At 37.3% G+C, this 19,854-nt stretch overlaps 1 protein-coding gene across 5 annotated transcripts in view; it reads left to right on the forward strand.

The window, feature by feature from the left end:
* smoc1 (SPARC related modular calcium binding 1) overlaps window positions 1-19,854 on the forward strand; it is a 223,256-nt gene that overhangs the window by 80,901 nt on the left and 122,501 nt on the right. For all 5 annotated transcript variants that reach the window (XM_039741047.1, XM_039741048.1, XM_039741049.1 and 2 more), the window contains exon 2: window positions 15,648-15,825. In XM_039741047.1, coding sequence (XP_039596981.1) covers window positions 15,648-15,825 — 178 coding nt within the window. The remainder of the gene's footprint in view (window positions 1-15,647; window positions 15,826-19,854) is intronic.

The following is a 19,854-nucleotide window of genomic DNA, read 5'->3' on the forward strand; positions in this document are numbered from 1 at the left end:
TCTCCAATTTCCTTCCACATGGAAAAATGTGCATGTTACAGTGTGAGGGGTGAGTGTGAATGTGTCCAGCTATGACACCCAGCTGGGGCTCCTGCCGCACACCTAATGCTGCTGTGATTTTCTCCAGGTCCCCACAGCCCAGTTAAGGAATAAGTGGGTTCAGACAAGGGTTAATGAACCTAATGTTTTAATGAAGTGTCAAAAATTTCTTGATATTCCAGTTGATTTGCCAGCCAGAGGACTAGACAGCCATTGCTGTTATTGATGTGCTGCAGTCTTCATAGTAAAGCAAACAATAACCAAAATAGTTTGAGAAGTAATTTTCACGGTGTTATAACAACAAATGAAGTGACCTGTATAGAATTTGCTAAAAAATCTTTTAAATGTAGCCACTCCGAACTGTGGCCTGACATGAATGGACTGGTAAGCAAACTGGTGCTATGATTTGTCCACTCAAACAACAAACACGGGTGTGAACTGTTAATAACAAAGGCTGATTTGTGGGATGGAATAGGAGTGATTGGGGCTTCAGTGATTTGGGATGCTCTCAAGGATTATATAAAGACACCAGTGACCCAAAACAAGGCTGTTTTTACTAAACCAAATCCAATGGAGTACCCATATTAATAAGCGCAAGGTTAGTTTCTAATAGAGCTGCTAATTTGAACTCTTAATGAACTTAACTGAACATGTCCATAAATATTGTCATGTTTACAGTTTGTCAGGTAATTGCACTTTATTTACTGTATTTGTTTTTACTAAATAAAAAAAGTAACATTTTTATCACTGATTCAGAAGTACTGCACATTACTCTCTACATTACTCTTTATTTTACCAAAATCACAACATCTCAATGCTCATTAAAAAAAGTAAAGAAGTGCAATTCAGTTGTAAGTAATAAGATAAAATACATTTTTCTTAGTGTAGCAATATTCATAATAAGTGTTTTCATGTGGAATCTTCAGATCAAGTAGCTGTATAAAGTAGAAGGAGTGGTCTTATTGTTCTGTGTATTGCGCCACCTCCACCTACTCAAAGCTTCATGATGCTCCAACAATGATGGATGGATTTAAAGGCAGAAGTCTACGTGACCATCATCATCATCAAGCCCTTCCGTGAGAACCCTAAATCCAAAGAGGACTGTTTCATTTATGTTAGGTAGAATGCCCAGAGGGGACTGGGCGGTCTCATGGTCTGGAATCCCTACAGATTTTATTTTTTCTCCAGCCGTCTGGAGTTTTTTTTGTTTTTTCTGTCCCCCCTGGCCATTGGACCCTACTCTTATTCGATGTTAATTAATGCTGATTTATTTTGATTTCTTATTGTGTCTTTTATTTTTCTATTCTTTATTATGTAAAGCACTTTGAGCTACTGTTTGTATGAAAATGTGTTATATAAATAAATGTTGTTGTTGTTTATTGTTAGGTGCATGTCTCACCAATATGCAACACATTGCCTCTCTCCTCCACAATGATAGACTAGAAGCTATTAAAAGAGAGAAATTCACTTTAATAAGCAGAAAACATAACTCTGCTTACCTGTTATACTCCCTCCCCTTTCTGTACACCCATTACCTAAAATATCACAGAATAAAACCCAGACTCTACAGTACATATACCTAGGGATAAACATTAATGATCTTGATAGCTAGATAAATAAAGGTACTATATAACTGTATCAAACTGTTGCTGTCTTTAACACATTTTTATAGATAATTGCACTATATCATGCAAAGAAACACAGATAATGTTTATTGTAGATGTACAGTATATCATTCAGTACTACCTGTACTACCTCGCAGATCTAACATCTGGGGGTCTTTTTCTGTATGGGGTTTACCTCATGTCTGCATGAGCTTTTCTCTGGACACTCTGGTTTTCACTCTATAGCCTCAGCATTTTTTTTTTGGATAAGTTGCACTAGTAGTGGGAGTGTGCAATATGTATTGTCTACCAATACTACCTTAATTATTGTTTTAATGATATGCTAACTGAAATTATTGACTGTGTCACTCAGTTTGCAAAAAAACCATCAAAAACACGCCTCGAGAGTCCACACATTCACTGTCTCATGTAACCTACTGTGCATGTGCAAAGTGAGCGATTGGTCAGCAGACCACAAGTTAAGCTAGCATAGCTGCCTAAAAAGAGTGAGCAAACAGTGCCAGGGGATAAAACAGCCTTGCAATCTATATTGTTAGATTTATTTGCAAGATATGGATCATCTTCACTTACATGGAGATGATTTGGCCTTAAAAAGACTGATGTTGCTCAGAAGACAGCAATCTGCAAACTAATGTCGGAAATCAACCTTTAAAGGCAGCTCGACAACTAACTTCTTTCACCATCTGTGAAGTAACCATTGCATAGAATATGAAGAATGCGAAAAGCTTCAGGAGTCTGCATCCCCAACATGTCTAAATCACCCAAGGTACAAGCACAAAAACACATTTGTGGAATCATTCTTCAAAAAAGTGCCAAACGACAATAAAAGCAACAGATGGCATAACATAACAAACGCTGTCACCAGTTACATCGCCAAAGATATGGTGCCAATTCAAGCAGTTCAGAAGGATTTTTTCAAGCAGGTTTTTGAATACTTCAGACCCAAGATAAACACTGCCTGGCTGAAAATATTTCAGTCAAACAGCTCTGCCTAAAAATTGTATGATTCATGTCACCAAACTCTGACGTATAAACTGCAGGAGGTTTCACATTTTGCCACAATAATGGATTTCTGGTCAAACCAATCATCCAGTCATACCTTTCCTTGGCAGTGCATTTCATCAACAAAACGTGGCAAATGCAAAGCTACTGTTTTGAAAACATTCATCCTACTTCCCAGAAAACCACACAGGCGACATCATTGCGCAAGGTCTGAAAGATGTGCTGGCATTATAGTCGCTGTGATTTGCATGACAACAGACAGCGGGGATAACATTGTCAGTGCACTACGGATTAACAGCTGGTAGAGGCTTCCTTGATTTGAACATGGGCTTCAAATTGCAATTGGTGAGTAATTTGGGTTACTCTATAAAATTAAATTTAAGTGAAATTTATCTAGTACGGAGACCCATAGATGTCGGTCAAAACAAAAAATTGCTTGAATGAATTATTAATTCTTTCAAGCTAATTATGTACAGTCCATATGTGTGTTTATTTCAGTAAGAAGCACAAGTCGAATGGGCGCGTTTTATTTTGCATGTCGTCTTGGTTCTGGGTCCTCAATTCCAAAGAACATTTTTTTTCTTTCATTATTTAAAACATTCACTCAGATCTATGCCTTCTCTGCCTGCTGTATGCCACCCTTTAGCTGCAGCAGTTGGTGCAGGTGAAAGACACAAGGAAGGGAGCAAAAAAGAAAAATGTCTTTAAACAACTACTTAAAAAAAAAAAAACGCACAGGAATTCAGAGAAGGTCAGGCTCTGCACACTGCCATTGAAAAAGATATGAAGAGCTACTTGATGATACCTGAGGTGGACAGTGAGGAACATCTACTTGAGTGGTGGAGAACACAAGAAGTACATTTCCATAAATTGGGGAAACTTGCAAAAAAATACCTGTGTGTAACCCTGCCCAGAGCAGCCCTTCTGAGGGGGCTTTCAGCACCAGAGGGAATACTGTAACATGTAACTGTGCTGCTATGAAGCCACGTGCTGTGGACAGACTGGTGTTTCTGCAACACAACTTGGAGCTTCAGTAGTAGAATTTTACACTTTTATTTTTTCTGATATCTTTGTGCAAAATTGGTTAGTAATTTGTTTTAAAATGTTATTTTTTGTGTCTTTTGTTTAATTTATGACAGAACTTGTTTGCACATGATATAGTTTTTTATCTTTCCTGTGCAGTATTTGACAGAACTTTGTATTTTTACATCATAGTACAGTAGGTTAGAGCTTTGTTTTTGCTTGTATATTGCATAGTTCACCTTACAGCAGAGCAGTTTGATTATCCAGGCTATAATATTCATGCCCTGTTGTTCAGTTATGATTAGTATTCCCTTTGGATTTATATCTTGTTTACATTAAGGGTAACTGTTGATATAAAATGCTTTCAATATTGTGGTTTTGTTGGTCTTTTGTTTAAATTCTGTAGGCCACTGTGAAATGGTTTACTCAGACTTGCACTGTTTAGTCTCAATAATACTTTGACTGGTGATTTTTATGCTTTTGTATTTTATTTACGTTTTAAGTAAATAAAGAAGACATGTTTTTCTTTACTGTTGTTTCCATTAATCTCATTAGTAAGCTACAGTTAATATCCTATTAACAAAACCAAGCTAGATCAATAAGACTTTTATAAATATGTTTTTAAAGGATGCAAAATATACTTTAAAAATATTGTTGTTGTTGACCTTCCAGAAAATATGGAGACTATAATTTTTTGCCAGTATCACACACCCCTGAGTAGTACCCTGAACTGTGGGGTGCAGTGCACTGTTGCCCTGTCCATGGCTGTCTCCTACCTTATGCCCAAGATCTAAGGTTGTGTTCAGTGGAGACTTCTGTATGTGGATAAGTGTACTGGCAGTATACGTTGGCAGTGCAGCATATTAAAAAGATTTAGAATAAACAGTTGCAGGTATCACCAATTTCAATAAAGCACAAAGTCATTTGCATTTGTGACTTTGGCAGAGTGAATTACAGGCCTGTCTGTATTTTATTACTTGGAGGCTCTTTATTTAATGAAATACATTGTGTTTACTTTGTGGTTGCTTTCCTAATGGATTAGCCACATTGTCATTTGTAGTCTTGAGTCAGCAATGGTTGTGCTGTTCTCCACATCACATTATAAACACAGAGATAGGCTGCTGTCCAACACCTTCATGCTCGGACATTATACAGCTGTTAGCACACTCGTTTGATGTCTGGCCCACTTTTCGCAGGCCAGTGAAGGAAGCCTGGCTGTCTATTGTACTGGGGAGAGCCATCCCTCCTTACCCTGCTTCAGCTCTTTCAACTTTGTTTTCCTGGCAGCTCAGCATTCAATGTCAAGTGAATAGGGCTTCAGAGGCATTGGCAGGATTGAAACTTGGCTCCTTACGGTATTGTGCTGCTCTTGACAGAGTTTCTAAGTGTCTTGTAAGTCATGTAAATAGGGTGAGCAAAGAGTGACTAGTGTAGAATAGTGATTGTCAGTGAACTGCTCAGTCAGCAGCATGCAAAACACATATCTCAAAGTACTTTACACGAAGATCATATTACTTTCAAAGAATAAAATAAAATAATGTCTAAAAATAAATACAAATACAGACAATCAGCTAAATAATAGAAATAAAAGAGTCCTTAAGCATGGTTTATATGGCTACTATACAAACTCCTTTTTAAAGACTGTAATGGTTTTCACAATTAGTCTGATTCTATGGGCAGATGCTCAAGGATGAGAAGAAAATACAGACTCTGGATGGCAAGGTTATGGAGACTACAAATTGATAGATGCTCAAGGACCAAAAGACTGACAAGCTCCCACTGGGCTTTCTATCAGACATTAATATGCTAGAGTATTTAATTTTTATTATGATGAATATTCCTAGAAGTATTGATGCAGTGGGCTTCATCTAGAGTTGGAGTGTCTACATTTCTTCAGACATCCCAGGTGGCTACAGACTGCTTTCATTGGGTGGCCTTGGCACAAAATGCCACCACAGAAAACAAAGCAAAAAATAAAAGAGGGTTGCTGTGCTACCAGAGAGACTGGTATTATTCTAGTACTGCAATAGGTACCTGATCCCTTTCCCTTGTAGCATCCATTTCTTCTATGGATAGAGTTGCCCGTTTTCAATACTCATCAAACTGAATATACTTATAGTTGAAGTGTTTTGCTGAAAAAATGTGGCAGTGGTCACTACTGCGTTGGCCTGATTTAGCGACTTTAGCCTAGTTGTTTTGGGGCTTTGGTTTCCTTGATGTGCGTAGTGATTTATCGTTATTTTTACTCAGACTTTGCCAATCCCAAGATGTTATTAGCTCAGACACCAAACATCCCCCCCTTCATTTAAACTAAACGGAAATTTAAAGAGCTCTGGCCAGCTGAATTTGGGGAAAACATAAATCAGTGTAAATCATTAATATTTAAGATAATCACACAAATAAATAAAATCAATAACAGTAGTGAAGTGGAAAATCAAAGTCAAACAATAACAGTATTCAAAGTCTCTTTTCTTCATCTAAAGACAAAATCTTCTATGAGAAATGATCCAACTTAAGTACTTTGCTTACTGTATCTTATCTTCATGTTTTGTCAGAGGAAAAAACAAGATTGCAGTTTGCTTATGTGACTTGCTGGACAATACTTTGTAAAGTTTTTTGGTGGATGGCATTCAGAAGAGAAGTACTTGGTGGCAAGGTAGAAGATAAAATCACAAAAATCTAGTTCAAATGGGTGCAAGACAATCACTACCACATTGCTGTTGTTGGTGCATAATGTCGGACAACAGAATAAGCCAATAAGACCAATTTTCTTATTTTTAGACAGCTGTTTGGTATCTCTGTTGTCATTTTTATGTTTTATTTTTTTACCCTTCTACATGTTTTTTTTTTTTTTTTAAGTTTTTCTTCATAATCCTGCAGATACACAGGCAATTGTCCTTTTATTACAGTCAGAAAGAACCAGTGCAAAAAAAAAAGATTTATTCAAAGGTCTATCAAAAAAACAAAAAACAAAAAAAACAAATAAAAAGCTGGGTTTAAAAGAATTTTAAAAAAATATTCCATGGTATTAGCCTGGTGTTACCTCTGTTGGTAAGACATAACAGCAAAAGGCTCCCTCACCATTTCTGTATGCATGGCTCTTGAAATAATAAGCAAACAAGAGTCTAAGAAGCTGAAATTACGACTGGGAATGTAAAGGGACAGGAACTCTAAAACACTGGACAGAACAAACTCAAGAGCCTTATATATAATGAAGAGCGTTTTGAAATAAATTCTAAAGGATACAGGTAACCAATGTAGTGATGTTAACCTTATTAGTGTTAGACCCAAGCATCGCTCAGGTTGTTACAACAGCGCTAAAAGCATTAGGCTTGAGTGTTACTCTGGCATCTGTATAGACGTGTTTCCCATAAGTGTTAGGCCCGAGGATTACTTGGGCTGTAACGGTGCCAACAGCTTTAGTGCCGAGTGTTGCTTAGGAAATGATGTAGGAATCTCTTGTGTAAGTGACAGGCCCTAGTGTTACCTAGGCAACAGTGCAGAAATGTCTTCTCCCAGCCTCATAATGGTATCTCTTAAGAAACGTTTTTCAGCATCGTAGGTGTTGCACGCTCTTGACAGGGAAACAAGCAGTGATGATGAAGTGAATCTGTCTTCAGGCAATGCATTTCATTGTGCTTCAAGATATACCACATAAACAACAAATTTTGACTGTGTGCATTGTATTAGTATTTTTTATCACTCTATTGTATTAAAAAAAGTTTTCTGTGGTGTCCACATTCAGCCTTGAATACTCTTTTCTGCACTGCTCACCCAATCATTACTACTGTGCACATACTCCATCTGTACCACCTCGTGACACTCTCAGTGCGAACTTGCGAAACAAGCAGGGGGCGGAGTCCTCTAGTTATTATTCATTGCTACAATTTGTATCATTAGTATACTTTCTACACTTCTGACTTAATACTTTTAGTTTTTCATGTTTTACAGTAGAAAGATGCGATTTAAGAAATATGTCATTTTTCATGGAAAAAAATGCAACATGTTTTACATGTTTTTTAGAGGAAAAATGTAATGCTAAGGTGTGTACAACAATTGAATTGTGTTCAGATTATCTTTTACTGGTTGAGATTCATAATGTTGTATTTTTAACTCTTTTCTATGTAGTCATGTTATGAGTGCATTACAGTAATCTAGTTGGTTAAAAACAAGTGTCTGTTAACTCTTTAAAATCTTGAGAAGTTATAAGAGCTCTAGCTCCCACAGTGTTTCGTCAATGAAAAGCATTATCATAGTAACCTTGTTAATAATATGTGATTTGAAGTTTAGATCTGTGTTCATCATAATGTCTCAGTTTTTGACTTCTAGCTTGATTTGTATGGACACGTGGTAAAGTTTATTTCTGTGACCCCTCGTTTTTTTCAAATCCTTGTCAATAACTTATCATTTCTATTTTTTTCCTTGTTTACCTTAAGAAAATTATTACTCATCAATTCTGTAATGCTAATATCACTTTGTATCATTGGGCCTCTAACCTCAGGGCCATTTGGTGCTACTAAGAAGTAAAGATGTCTGTTATTTGCGTGGCTGTAATAATTCACCTTGTTGGCCCAGTCAGAGCCTATAGATTGAGTGTAACAGTGGGCCTAGAACTGATCTTTGCAGTATGCAGTATTAAATACCTACAAGCGCCTCAATTTACAAAGAAGTTTCCACCTGTTATATTAGACTGAAGTAGTTTAAGGCCCAAAGGCAGTTATTGAAAATGCGGCAGATAGTGTCGAATGCTGTGCTTAAGTCTAAGAGAACAAGAACAGATTAATTTTGTTTACATCATCATTACCTTACAAGTCATTAACTACCGTATATGCTCACGTATAAGTTGGGTCTTGAAATTCGAAAAATCAATCATAAAATCAGACCCTGACTTGCACGCCTGTTCAAAAATACGACATTTAATATTTTTTTTATTTTTTTTACATCTTTTTGCCTCCTCCAATCTCGTATCAGTTTCTCATACACATCGAATATTGTTGCAGCAGCGCAGTTACCAATTTCTTTTGCTACTTCAGCGACGTTTAAATTAAAACCAGCTTCATATTTTCTTCTGATCGAATGCTCCATTGTAGATAAGGGATGCTCTTATGATAAAAGGTGTATGAGGGTGTGAGATACAAAAAACACATATCAGTACAAACGTTGCTTTGGAATAGTTTGGGTATTACCATGCGGTCAAGTAGGCACAATAGAGAGAGAGGTTAGGAGCACACGCTGATACAGAGCATAGCCACACACACAGAAAAAAAAAGCAGTGTGCTCCATGGTTACTCTCTCAGGTAGGCGTTAGCATATCATAATCTCTTAGACCAATAGCGATACTTTTCCGCATTCAACTTATACGATTGACATTATAAAAGGCCAGAAATTATACAGTAAAATCAAGTCCCGACTCTATCCGCGGGAGAACTTATCCGCGAGTATATACAGTACTTTAATCCATGCCGTTTCTGTGCTATGACTGAGACTAAAACCTAACTGAAACTTATTCAGAATACAATTTATATTCAAGAGGTTTAATGTTAAATGACTGTGTGGTTTGATTAATGGAATAGTTAATGTTCAGTGGTTCTAGAGCTAGTTACAGCACAGACCTTCCATATGACTATAATGTCAAACACTAACTCATTGGACAAGTTGAAAAACAGTTTATTGATGATAGGCTAATGGTGAAAATGAAATTCAGAGCTTATTGTGTCATATTAATAAGCCCAGTCTGATCTGTTTAATATTTTGTCTATATTGCTATTATTTAATAATAATAATATAATACTGATATTTTCTTTCAGTTCCATTTTCAGAAATTTCTGTGGTTCTGAGTCACAGGGGCAGCAGTCTGAGTAGTAATGCCCAGACATGCTCTTTTCCCTTCACCACCTCCAACCCCTCTGTAGGGATACCAAGGCATCCAAAGGCTAGATAAGTGATATAATCTCTTCAGCATTCCTGGGTCTGCCCTTTGGTTTCCACCCGACTGGACAATCCTGACATGCCTCCCTCAGAGTGGCATCCCCAGGGGCATCTGATCAAACCACCTCAATTAGCTCTATTCAATGTGGAGGAACAGTGACCCACACTACTACACTCCTCCTGAATGACTGCATTCCTTCCCTTTCTCTAAGGCTGAGCCCAGACACCCTGCGAAGGAAGTTAATTTCTGTCGCTTAAATCCATTATTTAATTCTTTCGGTCACTGCCCAAAGCTCGTGGCCAGTACTCATTCAGTTGTGAGCAAGACCCTGAGATAATTCAATTCATCTGCTGATATCAGGTTCACTTTAATTCTCTACATTCCTTTGTCCGCTCCTCTTCTGAGGTCATTGCTTGATCATAAAACCAGCAAGCATCTAATCTCGTTCATATAAAGGATCGAGATTTTTTTATACATTTCCTATACCAGTGAAATTTAATTATACTTGATACCAATTCAGTGCCACATTAAAACAAAAGTTTCATTCAGTGGTTTCTTATTAAAGGTACCTCTAATGTTCAAGTGAACAATATTGTGCTTTTTACTGTAATAGAATAAAAAATGTAGAAATATTGATAGTAACACCAACTTTACAATAGTGAGATATCTCATCAAGTAGTTACCCAACTATCATTTAAACTTGAATTGGCATTCTTGAATATTAAAATACAATGCAAGTTTTGGATTTTACTTTGTGATGGACATGGATATTTCTCCTGTGTAACAATAGATTTAGGGATTTCTGCGTAGGGTTTATAAAGCACTAGCAAAATACCCGCGCTTCGCAGTGGAGAAGTAGTGTGTTAAAGAAGCAATGAAAAAGAAAAGGAAACATTTTGAAAATAACGTAACATGATTGTCAATGTAATTGTTTTGTCACTGTTGTGAGTGATGAGTGTTGCTGTCATATATATATATATATATATATATATTTACACACACACAAACATATACATATACACATATATATACACACACACATATATACATACAAATACATATATATATATATATACATACACACACACATATATAAACATATATATACATATACATACATATCTACATATATACACACAAGGCTATTTCGTATCAGTGCAATACGCTGTTTGTTAAAACGGATAACTCCCGCTCTTACGTGCAAGTCTGCGTGGATATTATGAACTATCGTATTTGTTCAAGTTCTATTTAAGCAATAACAAATCAAATCATTCAATTGTCTTTGCTCATATGTCATTTTAGAGCTGGACGCCTGGCATCTTTTTTTGGCAACAAGTTCGTTTATGTTTGGTGTGAGGTTCTGTGTTGTGGAGATTCTCAGGATGGATTGCAGGTGCTCATCAGTGAGGCGACTCCTGTGTGCTGTTTTGTTAGTCTTTATCACTGAGAAGAGCTTCTCACACAGATATGTGCTACCAAACATGCACAAGGTTCGAGCCGCATGTAAACGGACTTTTTTTGTTCTTCAAAGTCACCAAAGCGCCGTGCAAACTCAGTGCGCTCAGTTTATCAGCAAAGTGTGTATTTGGGAACACTGTAGTGACGACTTGGTTCAACATTACTTGGCAACAGGGAAAGTGGGGCAAGTTGCACTGGTGCATTTGTGTCTCCCATAAAAGCAGCTTCACGTGAAATCACTTTGTGATTGTGCACGGGTAAAAACGTCCGCTGAAGTGTCAGATTCTTATTTAATTCTTCTGCTTTCTGTATCTTCTGCATTGCATTCAGGTCTTTCAGGTTACCCTGATGTTTTGTCTCATAGTGCCGTCTTAGATTAAATTCTGTAATTACAGCCACATTAGCTCCACAAATGAGACACACGGGTTCAGTAAACATATACTCAGCCTCCCATCGTTTTTTAAAGGCTGTATTTTCAGAATCAACTTTTCTCTTCAGCATCGTGTGAGCTAGCTTCGCAATAACTTGCAGCATCTATAAGCTAGACTTGATTAACGCGGTAAGTGTTAGGCAAGGCAGCTGAAGCGCTGCATTATGGGATCTGTAGTTTATTGTGTTACCAGCGCTTCATATACCCGGCCATTAATAACAATAATACAGTATATAAAATGATCTAGCGGGCGGATATAATTACACGCCGGCCGGATGTGGCCCGCGCCCTTGAGTTTGACACATATGGACTAAATAGAACTTGAAAAGATATATTTTTTCAAATGTGATCGCGCAATTCAGATAGAGTTGACGCGCACTACAGCCTGCATGCCTCAATAAGTCATCCTCCCTGCTCTTACTTTTTACCGCTCATCTAATGAATACACTGAGTATGGCTTTACCAAAACAATCATTGATGGCTAAAAAAGTATCCATTATTCGAGTATGTAGATCGGGATATATATATACATATATATATATACCCGTATCGCAGCGGAGAAGTAGTGTGTTAAAAAAGCTAGAAAAAAAAAGGGAACATTTTAAAAATAACGTAACATGACTGTCAATATACAGTATTTGTTTTGTGAGTGTTACTGAGTGTTGCTGTCATCAAGGATTTGATTATCATTATTTCTTTCAATCAGGTTGTATTTGTAGGATGTGTTGTGTTCAAGTTACATTCCGTGTTTGTCAATCGTTGTAAAGATGACAGGTTTCATTCATCGATTTGTTTCTTACTGCATCAATAAACAGCTCGTCTTCTTCTTTATCTGAGACCTGACACACTGCATGCACGGGTTTTTTACACTGTCTTCCTTTAGCGGGACATTGACTTTTTCCACCATGTGCTTTGTTTCCGCAGTAGCTGGATTTATGAATATGCTTGTATGTATCAGACGCTTCATATTTTTGCTGCCTTTTCAATTGTGTAATTCGGTTTTGTTCAGCGCTTTGGAACTGTTGCTTTTATCTGTGCACTGCGTCAGTTCACGTGAGCCGCTCGGTGTACATGCATCGAAGGTTCCCAGCTGTGCTGGTGCCATCTCGTGCTATGTCCATGGCTGTATTTAATGTTACCTTAGTCCTGGCACTTAAAACTTTCTCTCGCAGTTTCGCTGAGTTTGTGCCAAACACCACCCTGACCATCTCATCTTCCTCTGCATAAGCACAGTCCTTCACCCGTGAATATTTAGTGGGAGTTTGCTATTGGATTGCCGCTGACGGGCAGGCACTAAATTACAAACGCCAGCGGCAGCCTGTCTATGAACTTAATTTAAAGTGTAGGTTTACATCGTGCTTTGTTTCCGAAGTAGCAGAACTCATGAATATGGTTGTATATGTCACTCGCTCGCTTCTTATTGTTTCGCTGCCTTCTCAATTATATAATGCATGTTTTCTTCAGAGCTTTTTGGAGGTCTTCCTGGTTTTCTATGTACTGCATGATTATGTGGGAGGCGTGATGATGTCACACAAAACTCCGCCCCCACGGCGTTCAAGCTCATCTCCATTACAGTAAATGGAGAAAAACAGCTTCCAATTATGACCATTACGCGTAGAATTTCGAAATGAAACCTGCCCAGCTTTTGTAAGGAAGCTGTAAGGAATGAACCTGCCAAATTTCAGCCTTCTACCTACACGGGAAGTTGGAGAATTAGTTATGAGTGAGTGAGTGAGTGAGTGAGTGAGTGAGTGAGTGAGTGAGGGCTTTGCCTTTTATTAGAATAGATCATATCTTCATGGGGTACCTGATTTATCTTAATTGTGCTCATTCCCTGAAATTTTCTCAAGTACTGCTTAAAAGTAAAACTAAAAAATTCAAACATCATTATACCTGTATATGTACTACTAAATTAGTGAATTCCATGATAATTCAGACTATTTTTAATTAAACTCTTTAAAACAACATGCTTTTAAAACCAGGTTTATTAGAGAATCACTCTGCAATCACCCTGCTTTTATATTTGCATATTTGCTGAATAACTAAAATATAATATTTCATGGATAAGTTTAATTAATTAAAATTTTAAATGTCACAAACTCCTGGGGCTTATTTGTGCAAATCTGTATCTCTCTTTTTTTTAACATTTGTGTCAACTTTAGTTTCCTGTGTGAAATCAAATTTATTAGTTTTACATTAATCCTCTGTTTCTGAATCCCTGTAAAACTGATCAGACTAGCCTGTGTACTAATCCAGAAGTAGAAAATTAACTTGATTGACGTTACTAACAGTTTAACTGGGAGACCACAATAAATCCACAGAAAAACCTTTCCAATATGTGACACATGGGCTTTCACAATGTTCATCGCATTTTAGGGTTTTACAGATGAACTACAGACTGACTTCAAAATCCAAAAGAATGGCAGAAAGTTAGCATTTGTATATTTGCATTTAGCAAGAATTATGACATTTTATCTGTCCTGCTAATTGGAATAATTACAGTGCTTTCTGCTTTGAAGTACCAAATGAATTTTCTTTTGCTCTTAACAAATAGATCAGTTCATGTAATTGCCAGTTTTGGCAGTCCAGATAGCCACTTGGTCTGAAACCTGCCTCAAGTTTTACTTGTTACAACTCTGCCAGGGTGCATAGTCCTTTATGCCTAATGGTGGATGCATGCAAGGTTTTCCAGGTGACCCTGAACTGTATAAACAGTTTAGACAATGGATGGATACTTAAATGGACATCTGTAGATTTGCTTGATACAATCAAAGAAAGAATTTGAAGCCTGTGTTTCTTTTAGGGACTTTGAAGAGCACTATATTAAAAAGCAGTTCATCTCACCATCATTTTTATTCCTTTCACAAATTCACGAAACCCTAAAGTTAAATGGTTACAACTTATCAGTCACATTGTTGTGCTTTAAATGTATACACAAATGTATTTCTGAACTATCTCCATAATGGAATAAAAGTAGCAACAATGAAAGCACACATGTGTTTTTGCTTTTATTTTATTGCTTTTTTCTTTTAATAATAGGCACAATTTTTGCAATTGCGTGCTGAAATTCTTCTGCCTCAAACACAAAGCATTTCCAGACTTTTTTTTATCATGTATTGCTGTCCAGTAATTTGCTTGCAGTCCAGCACTGACTTACACTTGGTACTACTGATCCTGTACTGACTTAATACCGCAGTAGCAGTTCTTGGGTTGTCCCTGACATTGGTGCCCAGGTAAGAAAAAACAAAAATAAATCGTTTGCATAATTTCTTATTGCAGACTTTGTCTACTCAAAATGGACATTGTCGTTAACTTCTAAGTTTTCTCTTTTCTATATTTGTGCTTGTGTCATTATTAATAGTTTGACATGAGTAACAATTGAAAATGTCTATCGATTCCATTCACCCGCTGTCTAATTCATGATTTAACGGGACATCAGTTATCACAGGGAAACAATCATCCTGGAGTGGAACAGCATTCAATTAGGTAACATTAACACACACAAACATCTTCACTGAACTGGGGATAACATACAAATCTGTACACACTGTCAGTTTCTAATAGAAACGCAATGGAACCCATTCACAATTCATACGGAGGGCTAACTAGCTTGAAAATAATGATATGGTCCTGTGTTCATTTAGTTTAGACATGACTCTTACTGACTGTGGACCATGAGGGGTACTCATACAATTGTGCTACTTCAGGTGATTTAAAATGGGTGCCGCCTTTTTCAATTATAACTGTTTTGCTCATTTCTCAAAGCAGACACTTCTAGTTGACATTTATGGTTGGTTTAGTTCTTGAAGTGAACTGAGAGTAGCTCTGCTGATGTTGCATGCTGGCTGTCTGCGTTATGTGGGATCTTTACACCATAAATGGGCTTCTTCAGGTGTAACAGTGCAGTCAGAGCATTTCGTTGTAAAGTTTTAATTCTGTATTTCACAATAAATCTGCGCCTTGAGTCAGCCTGCTATTTGTCTGGTTTATTAGTAATGATGCTACAAAGGGCTGTTCTACTTTTTTATGAAACTGTTGCATAATCCTTTCCCTGGATACTGTATGCCTTAACCTTCCCTCTGAAAGGTGTACAAAAATAATAATCTGTTTTTGTTTTGTTTTGGTTTTTTTTCCATTGCAGTGGTTGATTGGGGACAGAGACCGAGATAGGGATGGACAGTGCAATGTTCATTGCCCACGGACTCCGGCCAAGCCATTGTGTGGCTCTGATGGACGCAGCTACGATACTGCCTGTGACTTCCACAGGGTACGCTGCAGAGATCCTTCTCTCACTGTTGCATATCGTGGCAGATGCAAAGGTACACCTCCAGTTGTGGGGATCAAAGATTGAATAGTACAGCTCTATTGTAATGTCAAATGTGGAAGTAATTTCTCCTTTGGAAACCCAGAGGGTGTGGGAATATCCTATTGACTCAGTCCCAAGTTCCCAAACACCAAGGGGAAGAGGATGCAGAGGCAGTGTGGTGTAGTGGTTAAGGCTTTGGACTTCTAACCCTGATATCGTCGGTTCAAATCCTGCCACTGACACTGAGTGACCCTGAGCAAGTCACTTCACCTGCCTGTGCTCTAATTGGAAAAAGAAAAGAAATGGAGTCAGTTGTACATCAGATGTTGTAATGGCATATGCCAAATAAATGAGGTGGTTAAAATGTTTAAAACATTTATCAGGCTTTGTTTAAATGAGAATTTCAATGTTTTTTACATTATGGCATTGTTGAATATTTACACTAAAAGATGAATATTAAATATGCCATAGTGTGTTGTCCATGGAAACTAAAATTCAATATACATTTGTAAATCATACATGCATACCTAATAAACCACTAATTAAAAATGTATATGGCTTAAAGTATAGGAAGTAATGACTATCAATGGGTGGCACGGTGGGGCAGCGGTAGCGCTGCTGCCTCATAGTTAGTAGGCCTGGGTTCGCTTCCTAGGTCCTCCCTGTGTGGAGTTTGCATGTTCTCTGCGTGGGTGTGCTCCGGTTTCCTCCCACAGTCCAAAGACATGCAGGTTTGGTGTATTGGTGATTCTAAATTGTCCCTTGTGTTTTCTTGGTGTGTGTGCCCTGCGGTGGGCTGGCGCACTGCCCAGGGTTTGTTTTCTGCCTTGTGCCCTGTGTTGGCTGGGATTGGCTCCAGCAGACCCCTGTGACCCTGTGTTAGGATATAGCAGGTTAGATAATGACTGACTGAATGCATGGTAGTTCTAAAATTAGAATTTATTTTAAAATTTCAGAAGTCATTTACTTTTAATAGGTCAATAAATTGTTAGCAACTTCGAGCAGAGGTTCTGAGTGAAATAAATGTACAGTACGTACTTTAGAGCAAGATGTGGTTAGGCTGCTGACAACCTGGAGTAACAATAACGCAGTTTGTGAAGGCTGACCAGACGGACACATGAAAATGAATGTTGTAGCCCTGTAATTATGTTTTACCTGGTCATTTTGTTTAACCCCTAATCTGATAATGACTACAAAGGTGACCTTGAGCTGATTGACGTGGTGGTGGTGATGTGTTCATGTGGATGAGCACATGCATATAAAAATCCCACTGTACTCTTGCATGTCACAATAATGACTGTAGGAGCCAGGTATATTATTTGTTGTATGATTTATGTCTGATCTGACATAAGCCATCTGTCTCTCCTGTTTAGCACTCCTGGTCAGCAAGGCAAGCAGCAGGAGCACTAACCTGAGCTCACTGTGACTAAAAGATGACCAAATTCTGTATTTATCCTCATAGTTTGCATATTCCAGTCAAAACCTGATGAAATCAAAATTCATAATTAGTGACTCAGACAAACTTCACTGACTATGTGAACTAGGAAATGTGTTTATATTAAAGGGGAGCTGCTGTGCACAAAGTTGTGGACTAGAGGGGAGACTTTTATCATGTCTTTAGTATATCAATAATCTGAGCTTGTTAAATTGCCAGAGAGGCAAAAATAAATTCTCTATATGTCATGCCTAGTTCCTCACCACTACAGCTATGGGTATGGTCACAAATTTACCATAAAACTTTATTTATTTGCACGCACAAAACTGGGATAAGGCAAGTAACCTGGTTGGTTAAGGCAGAAAACCCCTATTGATGTGTACAATATTAATGATCTGTACAAAAAAAGTTGCCACTTCAAATCTGAAAACAATCATAAAGCCTGTGGTGTTTTTCTTGTTTTTATAAATTTGTTTAGTCCTAAATTTGCTGTGAACTATAATAAAGGTATACATAGCATAGCATTTTAGAATGTAGGTATCTGTGAATATCTGGGTTATTAAAATGCATGTATATGCACACAATGTTTCATTGCGTTTAAATTCTAGTTGTGAGCTCTATGGCAGAAACAGGCAAAGATGACATTCTCACATTTCATTCAAGTTAAATTTTATTACATTTTAATTCAACGGACTAATCTCTTCTGTAAAGAATTGCCTGTTACCATTCTGGAAACTGTGACATGCACTTTCAGTCTTTATACTTTTAAAGTAGCGTCTTTTTAATGAATGCTTTTACCAAATACTTTATAAGTGCATCAGGGTGCTATAAATATTAAACATGCAAGTTGTAAGATGATATTAATTCTAGTGGTCACAAAATCAGTGAAACAATGTCTCAATAAGGTGCTTCATGTTAAGTGGTAGTTGAAGGGAATGGCTGCTGTGTTACACATTCAGGTAGCCATGCATTTACACTATGTGATTGTTTCTCCATAGCTGTTTAACTATCTGCAATATAAACAGCTTTTAGTTTGAGTGCCGCTTTCCCAAGTCCACATCCATAGCTGTTTCAGTGTATGTTTATAGGTAAAGCGACTCGTTCAGAGGTGGTGACTCAATCTGCAGCTTTAAACGACAGTCTGTTTTCTTACCCACCAAAGTGCCACCCAAAAGAAGATTTGTAAACTGTAGCTACCACTACTTGTGGTTTTTATGTGTTAAAAAAACAGAAAAAAGTTACAAGTCAAGTGTGGTATATAACAGTTAATTAACACATCATTACCACATCATTAACATTATACTAATCATCATTTAATCTTTATTTTATTGTATATGACATTTTGGCCATAAGCACTTTCATAAATCAAACACTGAAAAACAGCTAATACAGTTTTTCTGCCAAGCAGTTGTCTTTATGTTTCCCAATACAGCTCATTCAAGAAAATAAAATAATAACAGAAGACAGGTAAATCTTTCATCACTTACTTATTTTTCTTTTAAAGTACAGTTTGTATTGCATGTCATTGTGTGTATTAAACTGTAGTTTGGAAAGAAAATAAAATTGAATTGCTATTCCTTAACCATTCTTAGACAGTGGGTTAGAGTACAACCATATAGCTTTCTGAAACAAATATTGATAGAATTGTGAACTCTTTAAAATTGTTCTGGATATCCTATATATTCCAAAATAGTGTGTGAGAAATATGATGTATAGGAAAAAATCTTGTGAACCTTTGCATACCTGTGCTGGGCTAGCACCCTGCCCGGGATTTGTTCCTGCCTTGCGCTCTGTGATGGCTGGGATTGGCTCCAGCAGACCCAAGTGACCCTGTGTTAGGATATAACTGGTTGGACAATGACTGACTGACTGACCTTTGCATACTTCTGCTAATCATTTGTATTGGCTCTTCACACCAAATTGTAAAAATCTATGAACACAACACCACACATTTGAGACTTATTTCATTGATGGCATCATCCAGACGTGCCTAACCATTTGAAAGGATTTCAAGGTGTTGCATTGTAACAAAAAATGCTGGCGTCTGAGAGAAAAGACGAAGTGGCAATGTAGTAAAACGTAAATTATTTGTGAGCTTTGTTAAGGTGGATGTAACAGAAAAGCAAACCTCATATTCACAGTCTCTTTGTTTTAATGTCCAATAATCGATTTTCATTTAGTCAGAAACTAGAAATTACATAATAAATTCTTGAAAGACAGAACTCATAACATTAGATACCTCGGATTCCCATATTAGAAGTGGCCTTCACAAGTAATTTCAAAACCGCTTCTGGAAAAAGTGAAAAAACGATATGGAGTTCTTTGTCTGTCCCCCAGGTTTTTCATATTTTCCAAGTCTGAATGTCAAATGTGAAAGAGGAGACTAAAAATTTGGCAATAGTAATTTATGTCAGCAATGTGTTCATAATTAATTAATCTTGTGCAGGTTCACGAATGTCTCGGAACACGTACAAATCAGGTTACGACTACAAAGTTTGCCAAACTTTTGCATCTGTTCATGACCACACACTCTGTATAAGAACAAGCCAGTTTCCCTTTCGGTTTGTGCGTGCTGATGATTTCCACACATGTTCAGTCTCTCCCTGT

This window comes from Polypterus senegalus, chromosome 18 (assembly GCF_016835505.1).
Source record: "Polypterus senegalus isolate Bchr_013 chromosome 18, ASM1683550v1, whole genome shotgun sequence".
NCBI classification, from domain to species: domain Eukaryota; kingdom Metazoa; phylum Chordata; class Cladistia; order Polypteriformes; family Polypteridae; genus Polypterus; species Polypterus senegalus.